Source organism: Pteropus medius, unplaced genomic scaffold, assembly GCF_902729225.1.
Source record: "Pteropus medius unplaced genomic scaffold, Ma_sr-lr_union100, whole genome shotgun sequence".
Taxonomy (NCBI): domain Eukaryota; kingdom Metazoa; phylum Chordata; class Mammalia; order Chiroptera; family Pteropodidae; genus Pteropus; species Pteropus medius.
In genome coordinates this window covers 2,009,264-2,031,722 of record NW_024346062.1, presented here as the reverse complement: position 1 = coordinate 2,031,722, position 22,459 = coordinate 2,009,264, and the positions used below count along the sequence as shown (strand labels likewise).

At 32.5% G+C, this 22,459-nt stretch overlaps 2 protein-coding genes across 10 annotated transcripts in view; both read right to left on the bottom strand.

Moving 5' to 3' along the window:
- The window catches only part of CMYA5 (cardiomyopathy associated 5), an 89,497-nt gene extending 86,006 nt beyond the window's left edge, over positions 1-3,491 (bottom strand). The window contains 1 exon segment of the mRNA XM_039874913.1: positions 792-3,491. Within this exon segment, the coding sequence (XP_039730847.1) occupies positions 792-940 (149 nt within the window). The 5' untranslated portion in view covers positions 941-3,491.
- Positions 3,492-3,636: 145 nt separating this feature from the next.
- Positions 3,637-22,459, bottom strand: part of TENT2 (terminal nucleotidyltransferase 2) — a 48,276-nt gene continuing 29,453 nt past the window's right edge. For 6 of the 9 annotated variants that reach the window (XM_039874905.1, XM_039874906.1, XM_039874907.1 and 3 more), the window contains 5 exons: positions 21,368-21,411; positions 15,394-15,530; positions 8,654-8,745; positions 6,566-6,645; positions 3,640-5,113 (listed from right to left, as the gene is read on the bottom strand). In XM_039874905.1, coding sequence (XP_039730839.1) covers positions 4,994-5,113; positions 6,566-6,645; positions 8,654-8,745; positions 15,394-15,530; positions 21,368-21,411 — 473 coding nt within the window. In that variant the 3' untranslated portion in view covers positions 3,640-4,993. Of the gene's footprint in view, positions 5,114-6,565; positions 6,646-8,653; positions 8,746-15,393; positions 15,531-21,367; positions 21,412-22,459 lie in introns of all 9 variants that reach the window. The other 3 variants (XM_039874909.1, XM_039874910.1, XM_039874912.1) reach the window with 2 other exon arrangements.

The following is a 22,459-nucleotide window of genomic DNA, read 5'->3' as shown; positions in this document are numbered from 1 at the left end:
AGAACAACAGAAAGTAGAAACAAATCCAAATAGAAAGATGATTTCTACTATTCTCATTTCAGAGCCTCCATGAAGGGAGGGAGGAAAGAAGGAAGGGAGATCCAAGTGTAGAGAGACCCCTACTTTTACATAGTATTACTTAACTGCATTCGCATTAATTAAAAAGCTGATACTTGAGGCCATGGGGAAAAAGAGCAACATTTTTAGAAAAGGGGTTACTGAAACTCATGCTTCTTTTCTCCAAAGACTTTATGGGCCTTTGCACCAAAATAAAGTCCCTTTATAGCAACTTAGCCCAGTACTAGCCATCCAAGAGACACTTCCTAGTCATCTGAAGGTTCTAGGAAGGTTCCACCACCTCCACCCCGACTCCCATCCCATACCCCTTTCTCCTATAGCTCAGGCTTTTAAGATTGTTCCTATGCTTTGGGCCAAAAGTCAGCATCTCAGCACATTTTTGTAGTTAGGCAGGACCCTAAAGTAAACTCCCAGGAATAAACAAGAGCAGCAAGTCACAAGGAGCTGGGCTGGGAGGGGAGGGCGTAGTGAAGGAGGAAGGGGGAGGAGGGGTGAACTTAGCTGCTGCAGGCGGGCCTGTCACTCCAGCTGATAGGAGTCATCTTCACCTTCAAGTTCTTACCAAGGCACAGCCCCCAGAAAGAAAGTTGGAAATGAACTGTAGTGCTTAAAAAGAAAAGCTGCCCTGCGAAGCGCCTGCCCTCCACGGCCGCATTTCCAGGCCCCGGGCCGCGCGCTCGGGCTGCGGGCCCGAGGAGAGGGGCACGCGCTACCTGGCGTCCGGCTCCTCCTCCGACTCCGCGGCCGTCTCGTCTTCCTCGGCCTCTGACTCCTCCTCCGTCTCGAACCCTCTGGTCGCCTCCTCGTCCCCGTCGGAGCCGAGAGAGATCTCAGTGGCATGGTTGCTGTCGCTGCTCGCCATCGCGTCTTTCCGGAGCCGGAGCCGCCTGCGCCGCGCCTGGTGTTCTCCCTCTGACTGCGCTTACTGGCCCAGCGGGGCAGCTCGGGTTCCCCGCCCGGGGGGCGGGCGAGCCCCGCGACTTTAAATAGAAGGCGTCAAAAAGTTTCGCCACCGAGCTTCTGGGGCCCGGGCTCAGCTTCTCCTCTTGCCAGCGCGTCTGCCAACTTTCCCCGAGCCGTCCGCGCCCCAGTTTAGGCAGATGTTTGGCAGGCCCTTGGGGCAACTGGAGATCCCCCACCACTCCAAGGGCCGCAGGCTCCATCCGGCTGAACCAGGGAGTTGAAAGGAGGAAAGGCACTCAGCCCCGCCTCTTTCCTCTAGAGTGGGCTTTGGTAGGCTTTGTTTCCAGCCAAGCTACTTTATGGACTCTTTATGCCAAACAAATAATTACTCCTTACTGAGCACAGCCCTCACTGTAAAGTTCAGGCACTCGGCTAAGGGTCTCACCTTCATTATCTCCTCACAACTCTGCTGTGGTAGGTTTAACTGCAATGCTGGTTTTACAGATGGGAACATTGAGGCTCAAAAGAGCTTGGATAGCTATGTTGCTCAAGGTCTGGTGGCTAGTAAAGTGACCCAATGGGAAACAAAGCTAGGCCTGCCCATTTCTAAAGTCCAGTTTTGAACCACTGTTGAGCATTGGGTCCCTTCACATTTGCAAAGCAATAAGTTGTGTATTCTCTTCCTCAGAAGACCCTGGATTGTTCAATTAGGAAATTTTTATCTCCACTAATCTTAAACCTTGAAGATAATTTTCTCTACACTGGCCAAAGGCTAATTTTGTCTAAACTCAACCCAAATATCCCCAGACCTTTGGTTGGATCATGTCGTGTCCGTGCTTAAAACCCAATGGCTTCTGCCTGCTCAAGGACTAAGACCTAACCTCTTCAGAAAGACAAACACTTGCATAACAGCCCACATCTTATCTGTCTGGTCTCTTCTCTAGAAGTTATGGTTCCCAACATTTATCGTCACACCACTGTGCCTTAAGTTCCTTCCACCTTAAAGGCTTCTCCCACCTTTACCAGTTACTCATCATTCAAGATCATCACCTCTCTCTGAAATCCCCAGCTTAAGCTCAATGCCCCCCTTCCGGGTTCTGACCTTATCCTGTATTTAAATTGTCTCTTTCCCTCAGTAGACTTGTAAGTTTTTACTCATCTCTGTCCCACCATCCCCATCTTACAAGCCCAGAAGCTAGCAAAGTACTTAGCACATAGGAGGTGCTTAATGAATGTTCCATGAACTAAAAGAACAGGACCAGATCTGTAGAATATACACAACAGGTAGAGCAAAGTTTACAATGCATATTCTTTTCATGAGGATTTTATGGCTAGAACAGCTAACATTTATTTTTAATTACAACAAACTATTCATAGAGTTGCTATATATGAATGTAAGTTAGGTAGTATTCACCAGTTACACTAGCTTGTATACATGTATTAGGTCTGTGGGCAAAGAACTGCAGATAGTGCAGATACAATATAGTATCAAGTAGTGTGCATGAGAAGAGAAGGCAGCAGAGTCCAGCCTTGCAGCGTTCACTAAATCAGATTTAACATCAGCAATATTCATTCTCTTAACACAAGTGAGGCTTTTTCATTAGTAACCCCAAATGACTGCTCACCTAGAACGAGAATTCAACAGCAGCTATGAGAATCTGTTAAACAGTAATCAAAACTAGAGGTAGCCATTGTATATTCCTGTTATTTAACTCAAAATTTCTTGGGAACATTAAAAGTAACCGAGATTTATTTGCAAAGATCCTAGTTCAAACCAATCCAAATTTTAGAATTACAATACAGGTTGCACAATTTTAACTTTGACACTGCTCTTAATACATGCAAATATATAGAAATGGTCAGATTGATATAAATAGAAAAAAGAATGTATTATTCACATGATTATATTGAAAATAATTTCAAAGTCTAAAAACCTCATATTAACAACCCACTTATTTGACATATTTGGCTGTCACAAGATATAAATCTTAGGGTTCAGTCTATTAATATTGTATTGGGTATATGTTTATTAATTTCTTGATCTGTTACAGTAAAACAGCTGAAAAGCAGCAGAACTAAGATGGCAGGGGAAAGAGTGTCACTGAAAGCTGAGAAAACTGGAAGCAAAGAAGTCTACACCGTGGTAACTTCTGGGGCTTTATTAGGAAATATCATAAAAATGTCAAAATACTTATAGAAGCAGAACACCCCACACACTTTCCCATGCCTGAGAGCTGCACAGTATATACAGTACTATGACTACTGTTTACTGCTCATAATGATTACCTGAAGTCATCTCTAGAATATTAATTATACTCAATACATTCTGATAAAGAAGAGTTGCACAGTATGTAATGCATTTTAGAAAAATTGCCAAGGAAAGGAATATATAAAGCTTAATTGCTTTAAAAATGTTAAAACATCAGTAATCTAAAAACTTCACCTATGTGGAAAGCTTCATTCCTAATCTTGCCAGAGAAAAAAGGGCGTTACTGTCATTATTTGGCTTAACAATGAAATAAACTTGATTCTAAGATTCTCTATATAACCTAAATAATCATGCACAATAATTGGATTCAGTTCAATTCTAAATAACTACAACCTCAATCTCATTTCAAAAGTAAAGACTTTCACAGAAAAAAAAAGTCACATCGACAATTTCCATAATAAACTTTATTCCATTTGACATTATACAAAAATTTAAATGAAAATGAAAATATCCACCTTTTACAAGTCAAAGAAAAGCGAAAGTCTCAGCATTTGAACTGGTCTGCAAAAAAACCCAAATACATTAGAGGTACAAACTGTGCCACAGCAGGTCTAAAAGAAGTTGTACACAGTCCTTTTGAAAAAGTTAAAATTGTTTCCAAGATTACTTTTCATATTTAAATGTACAGGTACTGACAAACTTACAAATATTTACATAACCCCAAAACAACCTTAATAAACACTGTAGCTTTTTTAGCAGCCACCACTACTTCTTCATGTGGAAAAGAAACACTAAAAAAGATATTTTTACAAACATTAAGCTTTTATTTATAATAATTTTATGTCTTACTCCAAAACATTTTATAGTGGCTTACTGCCTAAAAATTCCAGTTTAGATTACAATCCCATAATTGTACACAGAAAAAAATCTGATACTATCAATAGGTTATAATCTCAACTTTGATCTTTATGTTTCTGTTGCTTCATGTCACAGGGAAAATAAAAGCACGAAAACGAGAAGTAAAGCTAAAGTGCACATTGCACTAAGCTATCATAAAGCACAGGGGACTTAGTCTTTTCAAGATGCTCTACACGGAACTGATTCTTTAAAACAATTCACTAACTGCTGTGCAATACAGAGTTAGTGCTCATATTACTACAGTGCAAAATGTACTGTTGTTTCAACAAAAAATTTAAAGCAATCTCAAGAGTACATCAAAAGCATGTGAGGTACTAATGGAATGCTAATACAGACACATCCAAAGCCTCAGTCTATCCTGGTAAGTCAAGTGAAGACTTAAGGCAATTGTCCAGTATTTCATGCCTCTGCAGTGATTTCACTGAAATAAAAGATTTCATTTTGCTTCAAGTAACTGAATAACTGACTTGAATCTTCACTCTACTAGAACAGACAGGCAACAAACTACTACTGTAGGTTATACTTTAAGTATGTATGAATCAGACTCTTGCCAAAATTCTATACATCTCCTCAGTATTAGCATGTGGTATAATTAAAGTTATGTCAAAAATCTTTTATTTGTTCAGATAATTCCCCCCAAAATATTTTATTTGATCGCCTGAAAATTCATGCCATAATATTACTAATTGTCAATGTAAACATTTTCAAAAATACATCTTTAAATCAAGGAGTTTTATTAGGAAATGTCATAATAAAATATGCAATCTGTATATGTCTTCTTAAAAAAAAACCATGAAAACAAGAACAATTAAAAAGAAACCATGATGGAGGTAAACAAAATGCATTATGATGTTACTATTGTTCTTTATTTCTCAGAAGAATTTATTAATAGAAGCCAGTCATCTTTGCAGGACAGCAGCTCTTAAAGGTAGTATAGTATTCAAATCTCTTTTGTTTTTCAATCTGTGCCATGACTGGGAGAGAGAGAAAAATCATTCTTAAAACCTAAAATATATGAAGAACAAAAGACTGAAAGAAAAGTTACTAGAAAATTATTAGTTCTCTCTGGTGGTAAAATTTAGGGTGATTTTTTTCTTCTTCGTGTTTTATCTCCCAAGTTTTTAACACAGTACAAGTATTGTTTCTGTTACCCGAAAAGAAAATGTTATTTAAAAACTCTATTCTTGTGTGGCTTCGATTCATTAATAAAGAAATGGGCACACAGGTGGTATGAAAATATAATTTTCACATTTATTCATAGATTTAAATAATTTCATCTAAAATGACAAGGTACAAAGTAATTAAAACGAAACCTTTAGGTTTCAGAGGTAAGGGAAGATTACTTCAATCACCTGATTGACTATTTTGCATCTAGTAAGATATTCAATTAAAAATAGTATTTATGAAGGAAAAAGGAAATCTATAAAAAAAGTATTTTATATATGCCTCTAGAAAAAAAAAAAGAGTAAACAGAACTGGTAAGAAAAAAACTGAAATTCTTACTCACAAGCTAAAAATTTGGCTGACTTCCTGGTGACGGCAGATCTTTGTAGTTTGTTCTCACTTTAGTTGTTCAATTGACTAAAACTATTGGTTTTATAATTAAACAATTCCTAATGAAAGTTCACTCATCAATAAGAACGGCAATGTAAGCAATACTATTTTTTTTATACTCTTAAGTCCCCAGCAATGCTATTTTGAGTTCTCAATTTAACTGACAAACAAAAATATTTCCTCTTGAATGTCTGTTTTGTCTTGTAGCATTCACTTAAAATTTTCTGTTCTTGACAAACTGAGTGGGCCTAATCTGAAGGACAGCTTATGTGATATGCTTACATTTTTAATTATCATAAATATTAAGTCCACTAGTATGTCTTGATAAAGTATGCCTCTAAAATGATCTTTGCTGATCTTTTTCTTCTATGAAGCATTTCTTCTATGAAGCACTTCGCTGATCTTTTTCTTCTATGAAGCGTTTCTTCTATCTCATTGTACATATTTCTGTCAATGTGTTTCTACACTATACTATGGAATTCCTTAAAGACAAGAACCACAACTAGCAAAATTACTGATGAGTAAATTCAAATTCACACTGTGGACTAAAGCGCTAAGGAATAAACTACAGCTCATACATATATTATATATATATATAATATATATAACATAAATACGACTTTAGGAGGCAAAAGAGTCCATCAGGTTTTAGTCATTCTGAGACCTTAAAAACTCACTGTGGAAATGCTTATTTCCACAAAAGTGAAAGCCACGTGAATGAAAACAGAGCCAGACTCTCTGAAGGGAAGTTATATCTAAGTCCAAGTAATAAATTCCCTATTGTACCACATTAATTGTACCACACAGGAACCAGGGCTGTTCTGTCCAGTTAACTATACCTTTTTTCATTTTCAAAGCACACTAATATACTTTTTTTAAGAGTTTATCTGAAGCACTGTTTACCTTTAAAAACTGATCCTTGATCATGTCAAACTTCTGTTTTTCATGCACAGCTCTAGCTGTATTTGTTCCATCAAAAGGTTCTGTAATGTTAAACACATATATAAACAAGAAATTATTAAAATAAGAACTTCAGCTTTTTTTTTTGGCTGAACTATATGAAATTGTCAATATTTGACAGTTTTGACCTAGAAAATAGCAATTGCATATGGTTCAAACTAATATCTTATTAGACTTATGCATATAAAAAAGTTCTATATAGGTGTGAAATGTCTAGTAAGGCAAAAAGAATTCAAGTGAGAGGATAACTAAAAATAAAGTCATCAGCATAAGTATGTTAATTCTAAATTATAAAAGTGGATAAGATTTCTGAAGAATTATAGAAGGTCAAGGACTTACACTTAAAGGAATATAAATAAAGAATTAAAGAGTTATCAAAAAGAATAAAGCACTATATCCAACAGAGGTGGCCAGTGTCAAATATCACAGAAAGGTAATTTGAAATTTAATTTTAATTAAAAAAACAAACACTGATTTGTCTAATTCGACTTATAAACCACTTCAGAAAGATTAATACCTTTGAAAATAGAGGCATAATACTGGTGAGGATGAAAGACAGTTAAGAGACTTATGGTGTGAACGGATGGTTTAGAAAAAGGAATTTCACTTGTATGAGAAATCTGGCAGTGAAAGGAGAAAAACAGGATAGCAAGTAGAAAAGACAGGAAGAAAACAAAGGAAGAGTTTTAAAGAACAGAGCCATTACCTTCCACATCTTCACTCCTGACTCACTCAACCTTTATCCACAAGAGGGAAGAGACCATATATAGAGAAAAAAATGTATAGAGAAGACAAGGAAACTGAAGATAATAGAGATAAAAAGGAGGATAACTAAAGGCATTAAGAGTGAGATGGGATAGCTGAAATAATTCCAGAAGTAGGTAAAAATTTAACTAGAGTTTAAGAATTTGAGTACTGAAAAAGAAAAAAAAACTACTTTTAGAAGAGCCAGGAGGATCAAGTCAACAGAAATTTTTAAAGGATAAGAAGAACTATGTGTGCCTTAAAGTTGAAAGAGAGGGACTAGAGAGAACAAGAATGAAGCTGCTTTAACACAGGAAAGGTGACTGAGAAGAAGGACCTGGAAAAAGTGTAAAAGGATAGAAAATCTCATAAAGAGGTTAACTTCAGAGTTCTCATACAGTCTAAGCAGGCCCATAATTTAAAAAACTCCTTTTGTTTACTTTCTTATTGCTTAGAAAGGCTATTTTAAAAAAGAGTTCATTGTCATAGTACTGTTTTTGTAACAGAATAATGCCATATGCCAAACTATCAGATCACATCATGCATAGCACTTTACAACAGTGTTTAATATTCAAAAGAACACAAGTAACTAAAATAATATACACCCACCATGCAAACCAAACACCAAAGCAGGAGATTTAATTTCATTTTCACAAACTTTTAAGATATGGCATCTAATCCAAGATTAAAATATTCTAAATTTGATGTTTTCCTACAAATGTTGAATCTCTTTATTCTTTTTTACCTCAAGATTTACAAAAGTCATCAACTTGCCACCTGTGAGAACAATTTTGCCTCTAAAGTCAGTTTGCCACCCACCTAAAAAAACAGTCAACTAATACAATTTTAGAGAATAGAATACTTCAGAGCATTTAATTTTTAAAGTAAAATCAATTTCTATTCATAAAAATCTAGCTTGCATCAAGATCAGTATTTTAAATATAAAAGAACTCATTTCAATATAAGAATCATCTCATGTATAATATTTTCTTCTACCTATAAGTCATGAAATTAAATTTCAACCAACTATAAGCATGAGGGATGCATAAAGACTGCTCAAATCTTACCAAATGGCAAAACTAAACGCCTAAATCCATGTTTACTATTTCTTACAACTAAAGAATTTTAAATAATTTTTAAAATTAAATTATAATTTCATAACTAAAAGACACAAACCACTTCAGAACATAAATTTATTACTTTATAATATAAGCTGAAATTATTAAAGTACTTCTCTCAGTACCATGATGATAACTGAAGGTAAAATAACAGTTGTGGCAAAGCTACCTTCTACACAGATGTATTTATTTCTCCATTCAATACCATCAGGCCTGGGAATGGCTTTGGCTTCACGAACTGATATCATTTGACTGTTCCAGCTATAAGAAGAAACACATCAATTGTTTAAACTATTTTCTTAATTTCTCCTTTATTATTTTTATTATATCAGTAGTAAGGCCTACTCCAATTTTGTCAAAGAATACTGAAACTTGCCTCAACCCTGAGCACCACAATTCCATTTCCCCTTCTCTCTTTTTTCTCCATAGCGCTTATATTCTGACAATTTGCTTATTTATTGTTGTTTATGGTATGTCTCCCCAAAGCAGAATGAAAGCTCCAAGATGCTGAATTACTTAAGTTTTTTTAATATTCAGCTATGTTTAGTCCAAACTAAGCACTCGATACTTATTTATTGAATAAGTGAAGTAATATCATAAGGTGTAAGTAATCAAAAAAACATGAAAACTATGCTCATTCTTAATTCTCCAATTTGAATTTTTTATTTAAGAGATAAGTAATCTTGTGTTGTTTCCTGATATTATTAAATAACTTTTGATCATGTACATATCTATTTATAAGATTTAAGAAAAAGTAGAAGTAGATGTTGTTTTAGGAAAATAAAATTAATACCCTATAAAAACATATATAACTATATTTCAGATGTGGCTACTAATAGTGAAGTTTTATTCAAGTAAAATAAGTTTACCAGGATGTCTGAAGGTAAATTGTCCAGTCTTTGGTATATAAAAACCTTAGATTCTGTTTTTTAAATTTCTTTGCAATTATAATAATTTGTACAAGTACTTTTTTTTTTTTCAAGGAACATTCTAAAATGTATGACTACTCGGCCTGTACACAAAAGAAAAATGAGCTTGGGGAAAGAACAGCTGATACCTTTTTCCAATCATATTTAGCTTTCTCCACCAATTTAGTAAGAAGAGAAAGACCATGGCTGGAACCTTCCAACTCCAACACTTGGCCTACTCTTCCTCTATTTATCAGATAAAGAATCCGTAAGAATATAACCATGGGTCCAGAATGGCCCTTGTTTCTAGAAAACGGATTAATTTATACGTTAAATACTAAAGAAAATGTTGTATCTTATGAAGTTTGACAATTGAAAAAGATGCCGAAACTATGATTTTCTAGTTTTTCTAATTTTTCTTATTGAGAGTACAGTTTAGAAATTTGCAAAGACAGCTTTAAGTTCTTTTAAAAATGCATACCAGAAAGCATGCTTTTAAAAAATAAGTAGTTTGTCAAAGAGAAATAGCATTTTTAATAGTAGATGTTTTAGATCTTTCAAGTACAGCACTATGGATTTGAAAGAGAAAATAAGTACATTGCTCTATTGGTTCAAGTACGTTTCCAAAATTTTCTTTACAAAAACTATATAAAGGGGAGACATATAACCACATGCCTGACCCAAACAAGAATATAGCAGAATTATACTTTGTGCTACTACACTATATTCTGTTTCAGACAAATTTCACTAATAAAATGAACTTTTTTCCTGAGACTGCTTGTTCTTAATGTCAAATTACAGTTGAATTTACAGTACAATTAAAATTGGAAACAGTATGTTAAAAAAGGGTAATTAAATTTTTTTCTTTCAGATGAGCTTAGAATATTGAAATACTATGTCCTAAAGTTAAATTACAACTTTCACTTCCTTAAACCAAAGAAATTCTCCTCACCACTAATTTCTATTAAATCCAATCCTGAATTTATATGCAATCTAGTACTTGGTTCTAAACTGGGCCCCAGAAACATATGTGACATACCTATATTTACTTTATCATTCCTAACCACACATCATTTAAGCTTCAACCTTTAATCAACCCAAATAATGCAGTTACTTAAATGACTATATCATCTGAAGTACTTCATAGAGGGGAAAAAAGAATATTTTGAATCACTACCATTTAGACTGACTCAATCTACTGCATTTTCAAAGAACATTTAAATATTTCTAAATTATTAAATAGTTCAAATTATAAAACATGATATATAACTTATACACTACTTTTATTCCTAGAGATGAATTTAAATGTAGAATTCAAATGGTCATTTAGAAATATTTTTCCTAAATATTTTACTTTTTAAAAGATAGGCCCTAAACTAAGCCTTTTATTATACCATATTTCTCTACCATAATTTCCTTGCCATGTGAAAATCAGTTATTGTCACTCATTAATAAAGTGTAAAATAAGATATAATCTATGGAAAAGGGATGTTTCACAAAAGAATAGAACAGATATGGGGCTTAATTTAATCTAAAATAGATTTGATAATATATAATAATCTTTTGAATATAAAATTGAGATTATAGACTATATTAGTAAGATGTTTGCTTCTTTTCTTCAGTAATGATAATGGACTGGTACTCATCTATTAACTCTTTGAGATGACTGATTAAATCGGAAATGTAGTCTTTGGTAATATTACAAAGAAAAATTTAAGTCTAACAAAGTCAAAATTATGGGTCTGATACCATATGGCTGCATATATAGTACAACTAGTCAAATTAAGTGAATGAATATATATAGCTTTGTTTTATTATCAAGGGCTGGGAAGCAAACAAAAAGAAAACTTTGTTAGGGATTTGAAAATTCTTAAGCAGAGAGAAAATATTACTCTAATCCTTTTGTTTTGATTGGCTCTTTTTCTGCCTAATCCTTTAAGTGTTGGTGTCCATCCGGGTCTTGCCTCTTTTAAACTTCTAATGCTAAAGCACCCATCCTAGGCTTCAACACTTTTTTTTTTAAACCAAATCTTTTTCTCCAGCTCTGACCTTTCTATTAAGCCCCAGGCCAATATTTACAACTGACTATTGGAAAATACTACCAGAATATCATACAGGCATTTATCCCTGTGCCTATACTTTCAAGATTAAATTTAATATATTCTGTCCATGGTCAATTATTAAGATTACTTGCCTGTATATCCCCTCGACTCTCTTACACACTCTTGCTGCACTGAACTGAACTTGGCTGAAACACAGCTAAAATTCAATCTTGTCTACTCCAAACCTTTCCCATGCAGCTAAACAGGGCTGAAGGAAAATATGCAACCATGCTGACCTATAAATTCATGATCACTTTAACTTCATTACGACTTAGCTCAAAAAGACCTTAAATGCTACTACCTACCAATGTACATATATATACATATTCTGCTTTTTCTTCTTATTAATTAATTGTCTATGTTCCTATTCCACTTGTGCTCTGGATTTGAACTCTTCTTGACTCGAACAAGTATATATACTGTTTAACGATTTACTGTCTTTTTCTGATATCATCATATTTGCCATCAAGATGGGTTATTTCTCATTTCTAAAAATAAAACCCAAAGCTCGATCCCATTTAATCTTCCAATTTCTACTCCATTTTTCTGCTCCCTTTTACAAGTAAACTGTAGAGTTTATATATACTAACTTATCTGTATCTAATTTTTCTCCTCCTCTCCTCTCTTAAGCCCACACCACTGATGCTTTTTATCACCATTATTCCATAGAAACTGCTCTTGTCAAGGGTCCAGTGGTCTCCATATAGACCAATGCTCCCATGGTCAGCTTTTAGTTCTCATTTTGTATATGACATACCAAAAAATGTGACTTGGATAATCACTCCCTCCTCCATAAAACATTTTTTTTTGCCTTGGATTCCAAGACACTGTATTCTACTGGCTTACTTCCTGTCTCAATGAGTCTTCCTTTTTAGGTTAGGTTAGTTCCTTCTCATCCCCAATCTCATTTTTATTTCATCTTTGTATTATAAAATCTTTTAAAGAGAAAAACAAAATCAGCATAAAACTCAAAAACAATTCAAAAGTTAACATTTTGCCACATTTGCTTGTGTCTGAATTGAACCATTTGTTAAGCTGTAGATATCATGAAATTTTGTTTTATTCTTTGGCATATCCTTCTTAAGAATAAGACCATTCTCCTTTATAACACCAACAGCATCTAGAAACACCTCTCCATACTACAATGTAAGCTCCATGAAGATAAGGATTCATGTCTGTTTTAACTGCTATATCCCCAGTACATAAAAAATAGCTTGGTATACAGTAGAGACTCAATGATTCATTGATTAAATGAGACAAAAGATTAAAAAATTGGACCTTTGTAATTTCTCTTTTTTAAAAATGCATGTGTTTAAGTTGTAGGTATGTATTTTTAATTCAACAGATAGATTAGCAATAATGGCATGTGATTAGGCATAAGAGGATTACAAAATAGGTACCTTTCAAGGTACAGGGACTCCCCAGTAACTATGAGTCTATAAGATATTTAGAACTTAATTTTTTGTTTGCTAAAATATAAAAGTATTACATTTTATTTTTTTCTAGATTGCCTGAGCCACCTCATCAATTTTCCCCCGATTTTGTCAGTTCCCTGTTCCCAGGTACAGTTCTAAAAGCCTGGCTTCATTTTGACAATTTTCAGCAGCAGTGTTTAAGAGAAAGCTGTAAGTGAAGTAGATAAGAAAATCCTAGTAATTTTTAAATGGCCATATAAAATTTCTGCAACATTTATACCATGTACTCAAGTATCTTTTAAAAGACACTTAATTCTGTCTTCAAGTACAGAGAACTTTTTAATTGAACATCTCAAAGTTTAGAGGAAATTTTTACAAACATTTCTAACAGCTGCGAGAATTCTTTTGTATAGCACCTAGTTAATTAACATGACTACATTCTTGGCTGTGCTCTCTACAGTCAAATTGCTGAAAATATCTGATATAAAAACAATAATGCGCTTAACAAATGCATTATATGGTGAAAGAGTAAGGGAAGACGACTCCTAAATCATGTATCATAGTGATAACAAAAGTTCAAAACCTCTTTCCAAGCATCCTAGCCAGTATCATTTAGCACAGGAAGCTAGTTTTTGTTAATACTATACTAACACAAACCTGCACATCTACCATCTTGTTTCAGTCCAACAAAGAAAGTGATTTTCAAGGTATGTGTATGCAGACGCTCTAATCCTAAACTATATGTAGCAGAAATATATACTTCTCCTATGATCCTTCTCCCTCTATACAAACTTCTCCCAATCCCTAATTTACATAACACAACAGATGATGCCAATACAATCTAACAATTAAGATTGTGGTTTTGTATTCAGGATAAAGTGATACATGAATCTCAGTTCTCTCACTATATAGTGTACTGCCATGGGCACCTTTCAAGTACACAAAGTTCCTAAACTTAACAGGGGGTTATTTTGAGGATTAAATGAAATAGTATATGGGAATAACTCAGCATATTCTAAGGACACTAGGTATATAAATACTCACTAAACAATAGCTATTGCTATTGCAACATTTTAACTCTAGATTAACCTTTACAGTTTATGTGCCATATTTCCTGTAGTCTTAAATCTTTCCTCATCTTCATATTAATGAAGGCTTCTTCCTTTTTATCCATATTGCCTAGATTTATATTTAGGTCCTTTTTAACCTGGATTATTGTTCACTTCATTCTTACTAAAGTAGTTTCCTACAACACTTTTCCAACACCTTTTCTTAATCTAATTCAGGAATTTTTAAGTCATCTAAAGGATCTCTGAATCATGTCCATGATCCTACTTTCTGCTTCAAAATTATTTATTTATAATGAGTATCTGTCAAGTACGCACTATCTGGCACTGGGGTAGGTACTGGAGACACAACTGTAAACTAAACAGGTACAAATAGTAAGGTATAAGCTTTACTTGGAGGAATTTAAATAACACTTCATCTTTCATGCCCTATGTTTTAAATCATTTTATATGGGTCAAGTTTTCTTTGGATCTACTACATCATAGCAGATAAGGCAATACCAACATTGCAGTAAAAAAATCATATTAGAGTATTATCTGAAATACTCCACTTACTACCTGTGAGATCTTGGGATAAGTTTCTTCACCTCTCTATACGCCTCACTGGTAAAATGGGTACAATATAATACTATTTCATATGGTTATTATGTAAACTGAATGAGATAATACATATAATCAGTTTAGGACAGTTTTTCCCACGTAATAATAACAGTTTATTACTATTATTATTACTATTCCCTCTCCAAACTTCTTCAAAGTGGTATCCTATGGTCACTGTACTCTAACTTTGTACAACTCCTAAGTCCTCTTTCTCCTTCAAGCTTTTCTAAACTGATCAGAAGAGCTGCAATCTATGAACAAAGATCTCCCATGAGAACTGTCAGTTCTGTCCAGTTTGATTATACTTTAATGTTTCATGCTTAGATACCACCGCAAAAAAATAAAAAAAGGAAAAGGAATATTCTTTGATTTGTATATCACGCTAATACAGCTATTTAATTCAGGTATCAGGTATTACGTAGATCTTTTACCAAGTTTGTCTTAGCTGTGTTTTTTACTACGATGTAAGCCCCCCCTTTACAAGTTCCTAAAAAAGAGATTTCTAAACCATATAGCACCTACATAGGATCAACACAAACATTTATTCAGCCCTACTATGAAAAGAGCCAGCTAAATATAAAATGGGATCACTACTGAAATCAACTAAAACTGGGCTTACTGAACTATAATTTTTTTTATTAGCTAGAAATATAAAATCTATTTGGTTCCTAATCATTAATCATCAAATATTAAGTTTTATAAACTACACATTTCCGGACAATTTTACAGCATTCAGACTGACAAATATAGCTTCTTGACCAATTTGTAACATTTACTTACAAATCAATGAATAAACACAATTTGAGGTTTCACTTACTCAAATTCTGTAGCATAGTATTTAAGAAAGCCCAGTAAGAGGTCCCCAAGATTTGATTCATTCTTTGAGAGGTAAGGAGGAACATTACTTGGAGCTTGATGTACAAGGTGCAGCTGAATAGCAGGACTAAAAGATTCCTGTCACAAAGAAAATGGGAAAAATGTAAAGTCATTTAAAACATACAACTAAAAACTTTATAAATCCTGATCTAAGGCTCTCTGAGGAAGAAAGAAGAAATTTTCTTTATGTTGAAAATGTGGAAATTTGAAGATTTTCTTCCACTAAAGATTTTACTAGTGTTTGGAATAGGCCAGAAAGTATATGAAAAACTAAGATATTCTAATCCTTGACTGAGCAATATCACTCAGTTAACCAAATGGATCCCTTTGGTGGCAAAAGATTTCCTAACTCATAAATAAAACCTTACTTTACATACCAACATTCCATCCCATATAGATTTCTTCATAGAAGTATCTCCTTCTTAATTATTTCTACAAGGAGCAGTTGTACTTTATGAAAGCTATATAAAGCACAAAATAAGAGTTCTAACTGACACTTAAAATTTCTCTCAAATGCCATAGAAGTAACTTTAATATAAAAACAGTACTTACACCAATTTTAAGATTTTTTAAATTTTGTTTTGTTTTTGTATTTTGTATAGTAGAAAGAAGATAGTCATTCAACATTGACTGAACTTGAAAAGACAAAGAGGGCAAGGAAATAAAGAAACATAGGAAACATACCAGCAAGCAATATTTGGCAAACTTTCACAATATTCATAAAAGAGGATATCATTTGTTTGCAATCCAGGACCAAACAACACAATTCTTAGAAAGAATACTAATGAGTATTTGTTCTTTTTGCCTATGGTATGCCATTCATTTTCATAGCTAATTTTTCCTCTACTAGCAGCAAGTTCTGGCTCTAAAATATACTAAATGAACTACAGATATTCTTGAGCTAATGCATGTCCATAAGTTAGAAAATAATCTAACATAATTTGCACAGTACCCTCAAGAAGAGTTTTCTATATTCTCCTTTGCCATTAGAGTAGAAATAGACTTAAAAAAAAAGGCAATTGGTTAAGGCCGCAGAATGACAACTACACTACTTAAGGTTCCAAACTACAATAGATCAACCTGGGGTTTACTGATACCAATTCAATTAGTAATGTGTAAATAACTCCAATGTTAAAAAATAGAGGATCTCCAAATAACTGAGTTATAACACAGAGAAATAGGGCAGTATACCTATTTAATGTATATCTATCTATTGATGATTCAAAAATCATCAATAAAAAACAAAAGAGTAAGAAAATAAAAATACCTTCCTCTGCCCCATTACCTATAATTCTATGAATAATTTTTAACTACCAAGAAGTGATTCTCTCACAAGAAAAATTCTACTCCAACCACAAATCAGAAAGCAGGCACTCTTGAACTTGGGACTTCCCCTTACACTTCTAACAGATTTAGTACTACAAGTAGCGATCTTAATTGTCTCTAAGACTGGGAGGAGTAGGAAGGAAGCCTCCATTTATAATAAAGAGTAAAAGCAGAAGGAAGAACAGATGTACTGCCTCTACCATCCTTTGTCTCTTACTTGTTATTTGTAAAATTGAATTTGGGACAACATATTTAAAACGGTGAGACTTAAATATTATTTTCTGGCAAATTAAACAAAAAGGTATAATTTAAGTTCAAACGACAAGAAAAAGAAAAGTGAGTCACTATGCTCTGAAAGCTTCTTATTAATTTTGATTTCTATCACGTGGCATAATAAGCATTCAATTTATGAGTTGATGATGAAACAGAACATTTTCTTATGTGAAGTTTAAAACTGTTGAACCACCTTTAAAATTTTTATTTTTTTAAATAATTTTAAAAGATCAGCAATTGTAAGATAAAAACTGAAGTTGTGAGACCTACTCTACTAAAATGCTGAATGACCTTGGATCAATTTGACCATTCTCTTCTTTGCTCCACTGTTCTTTTTCATGGTCATATACAAAAATGGCTATGTCATACATACTGGAGGAGAACTGAAAGCAAAATCAATAATAATAATAATAATAACAATAATGATGGTCCAAAAGAAGCTACAAGTAAACAGGAATTCCATTTAACCTCAAGAAATCTCCATTTTTGGTAACCGATCACATTACAGAAAGATTCTCTGCTCTAAGAAAAATTTCATCAGTTTTTTAAAAAGGGAGCTCCCCGATAATACTTATGCATTTAAGAATAACATAATTCTACTTTGGGTAGAATTTAAGCTAACATATTAGAAAGCACATAAAGAGCCAAAAGGGAAAAAGCAGCCTTAAAATTACAACCTAAATCCATGGAAAGACAATCTAACTAACACAATGTAACAGCTATTTTTTAAAGCTTTTCCAAAGGTTTAGCTTCTTCATCTATAACATAATGAAAATAATAGTACTTATAGGATTGTATAAAGATTGAATGATATAATGCATAGCATCAATAGTATTCCCTAAATTACATTTAGTTTACTCCAGGCATCATTATACTATAACTACATTTATACAATAATGTAGTATAGTTATGTCCTATAACTTTTAATGTATTAATTCAAAGTTAACTCCTTTATTAACTTTAAAAAAAGTTTTTTTGCCATTTAAAAAAAGTCTTCTAATAAAGTTTTCACTAAAATTTTTTGTCTTTCCAAAGGTATTATTTTAAAGTCTGTTTTATATAACTAATTAAATCCCTCATCATATTATACACATTTTAAAACTGAATAAAGTTGCTACATGTATGTGTGTAAATATGAATATATGTAAAATTTAATGTATTTCCAATATTTAACTGCACAGAGTAACTCTACATTGTCAGAATTCTGTATTTCACAACTATAAAAAAGAGGGTTATTTTCTTACATCTCTATTTCGTTAGCATAAATAACTTCCTGGAATATGAAGATACCGTTAGGAAAGGAAACAAATATAAGTTATCCTGATAAATCTACCTAGCATAAATCTAGGTAAATCTCATCATAATATGGTTACATTAAAATAAAGATCCTTTCATAAGCTTAATCTGAGTTTAGATATTTAAACTCTCTCAACTTCATTTCTTTAACTCAGTAAAAACTCTTCCCTCTATCACTTATGTTGTTTTAATAAGTCAACAAGAATTAAGCAGTAATAATAATTCTATACTATGATGTAGCTTTTGAAAGATATTTTTATCTTTCATCCTTTTCTTTCATAATTTAATATATAACTGAATTGAAATATTATACCAATTTTAAAAATATTTTATCAAATTTTGAGAAAACTATAAAAATTACTAAAAAGGGCATAATATACTGAACATATTTTATTTCTATTCCAAAATTTTTTCTTATTTTTTAAACTGTATTTTAACTATATTAGAGAAGCTCGAAATATAAAAAAAACCTTGTCCCCTTGTAAAGTAACAAAGTTTTCTTTGTTAAAGTTTCTTTTTTATTTTTAGACATTCTCAAACTTATTTACACAAGCTGAAATTTTATCATACCTGCTTTCCTTAAAGAAAGGTCTATTTATATAGGTATAATCAGATAAACACAAATAAAATGTAATAAGCAACAGGAATTAGATAAAATGGTAAGTGAGTGAATACTACTAGCATTTTGCCTTTCCTCAGTCAGCAAAGTAAATTAAAAAAAATACTACTTTCCAGATCCATAATTTGTGACTACACAGTTTGGATCAATCAAGTAACTTTTTTAAGATTTAGTTTCTTCACGTGAAACAAGGATGATACCTTACAAATTTGTTTAGGATTAAAGATCATGTTGTGTGCTGACATAAAATAGATACTAAAATGACAGTTACTAGAAATAAAACACAAGCCAATTTGCTCGTTCCCTCAAATGGAGCTCTGAGAAAAGCAATCTACTGATCAGCTTACAGGTTTCAGATAAAATAAAAAGTCCTGTTAAGAGTGTGTAGTAAGTTCTTATCCGTGTACTCATCAGTCTTATAGTAAAGATAATCTGCATTAATGACTATGTATTCCCATCTGAATGCAAGTTAAGACATTCCTAAATCTAGTATGTCTTGCTATTAATATTTTTAAAGGCTGGGCTAGTATTAAAGCCTGTTACAGGTATAGAAATAAGATTAGCAAAATAGAATTGGAGAATATAGAGTCAGAGGTAGTATATGGTAAGAGAAGTCAAGACTGTCATGGGAGAAAGCTAGATAATTAGAAAAATGAAACAGAAGAAAAAATGAGGCTCTTCGAACTAGGATATATTAGTAAGAACCTGGGTACCTTATCATAAAAGTAATACCTCTGTTCTCGGCATAGTGCATTAAATTGAGATTTCATCTGCATTTTATTAGTAAAAAGTGTTCCACGACGTACAGGGTTTAAGTGAGATTTCCACAGAAGCATCTATTCAATACACAACAATAGATTCTTTAAAGAATAAGTTTAACTATTAAACTCTTTGTATGCTGAAAAATATATGCACCTCTTTCTACACTGAAATCTAGGTCTTTAAGAAAAAAGAAAAATAAAGTCGAGACAATACAATGAAATAGCAAACACCCCCAGTCATTACGTTTGATCTTTCAGTATGAGCTAAATAAATAAGTAATGCTTTATGGAGGAAACCATTTAAGAATAAGACCTAAAAGTTCAAGTTACTGTTCTTCCTATATTTTTTAATCCTTCCATTTTTATAATGTTTAAAAGCATAAATACTGATTTCTAGCTATACTGGAAACTCATTATAATAATAACAGAATAACAGAAATTAAAAGGAGTTTTTAAAAGGAGGAAGATAGATACCCAGATTCCAAAAGATTCTTGTTACAACTGGTATCTTCTAACAACCCACCACAATCTGGGAGGGCCCCACTACAGCGAAACTTTATTACAGTGAACCCTTTATTATCTGGCACCTTGCATGTATGTATTGCAATAATAACTAATGTTCAAAAACAAAAACACCAGTTCTTCTCAATTATCAAGAATTAAATTATATTTCATTTAGGTTCCATGTCAAGTATATTTATTACATTTTGTGTGCTACATACAAAATAAATAAGTTCTTTAAATACTGACCACTCAAACTACATATTCTTTTCTTTTGTGATATGATCATTTAGTAAATTTATGAAAGTAGAGGTAAAATTGTATGATTTCAGAAGGTTAGTCAAACATCTCAAACAAATAGCTTAAATAATACCTCCAAATAAAACCAGGTACAAGGATGACTATGGAGGAAAACAGAAATGGTGGGACTATAAAACAAGGAAACAGAAAATTCTGGAAAGAACACAAAAAAGTGGAGAAAAAACAAAAGTATTCATATAGATTGTGAATATGTACATTACCTAGGTTTCTCTAAACTCAAACTGAGTATATACTAAACTTTTTCTAGTCGGTACATTTCATTTCTTGAGTGTTGCCAATTAATTTCAGCAAGATTCTTAATATACACACAAGGAGAGAGTACTAATGTTACCTCTGTTGGTGTATTACTTAATAAGATCAAATGAAAGATGTAATAATTATCCAGTTGTTTAATTTCTTAATTTTCTTCCCTGCTTCCAAAGTATACATGCACTAGGCTGAAAAACTTCTGAGTTAACTAAAGAAATGCTATACACTATATTTAAAAATAGCATGAAGAAAACTGGAATGAGTCCAAATGGGCCTTGACCAAATTAATTTAATTCCCATTAGTGATAATCATAAGCATCATGCAAAAAACTTCACCATTAACAAAAATGACCAGATTGTCTGCCAGTAACAAAATACATATCAGAGTCTTCTAAGTATATGAAACATTTTTAATGTCTTAGTGGCCAATGCCTCAGCCTATATATAAAATGTTATCAATACTTAGAAGGTAACTATTACTATTTTTATATTCACATTAATACTACATATAATAGTCTCACATATACTTGTCATAATATGTATTATAATAATTTATAAGAAACACTTACTGGGTAAATTTTTTGGATGGATGGAAGGATGGGTTCAGGTAGGGCTATAAAAAGAAAAAGTTTAAAGCTTCTGTGATTCACATAATTCATTTTATAAAGCAATAATTTGTCAGCTAAGACCCCCAGGTATGAGAATATAAGGGTTTCTACTAAAAGTTAACAGTTTCTATATATTTTGTGAAATTAATTCTGACCCCTAAAAATTTTAATTCAAAATATATCTAATTTGATAATTTACAGTTTGCTAACAAACTATGTATATTTCTATGTAAACCAATGTTCCTTACATGGTTTTAAAATAACAGGCCATCAATAAATAGACACACATCATTTGTCCACATTCAGACACACATGAAATAAGCAAGACAAGGATTGCTCTACAGATACTGAATGGATATTGTAAAGATGTATGTAGCTATTAAAAAAAAAATGTTTTTAAGTACAGTCTAATAATATAGTCCAACGACAGTTCTATCACAACTCTCCCTTTATTACTTAACTTCTTCTAACAATAATACCAAAATTGAAGTAGTTTCTAGAAATTGACCTATTGAAAAAAAACTGGAAAACATCTTCAACTTCGTTATTTTTAAAAAGAAGGCCTCAGCAAAGTTTAGAAATCTAAAGTCAGATATATATACCAATTCTCTAGAAAATAAAACTTCATACAAAGGAAACGTTATCTTCATGTTACTATATTTTTTAATTATCATTCTTCACCATTCAATAGCTTTACCCAAATCCAACCTCACTAAATGCATTACTAACAGTAATTTCACATAATCATGATATAAATGGAGTAACATTAAAGGCAAAGTGCCTAAAAGTCACAATAACGAACGTATAATGTCTTGAGTATGTTAAGATACAATTAATACATTTTCAAGATTTCTTTAAGATTAAAGACCAATTAGAACCACAGGATAAACTATTTAATAATGAGAAATACATTAGAATTAAATGAAGCCAGTAATAATTTTTAATTCACTTTTAAATGACTTCTAGAGTACACTAATGAATATATGATCAATCATTATGACCAACTTACATGTTTTCCAACTATGACTGTAAATGTATAAATTTCTACCACAC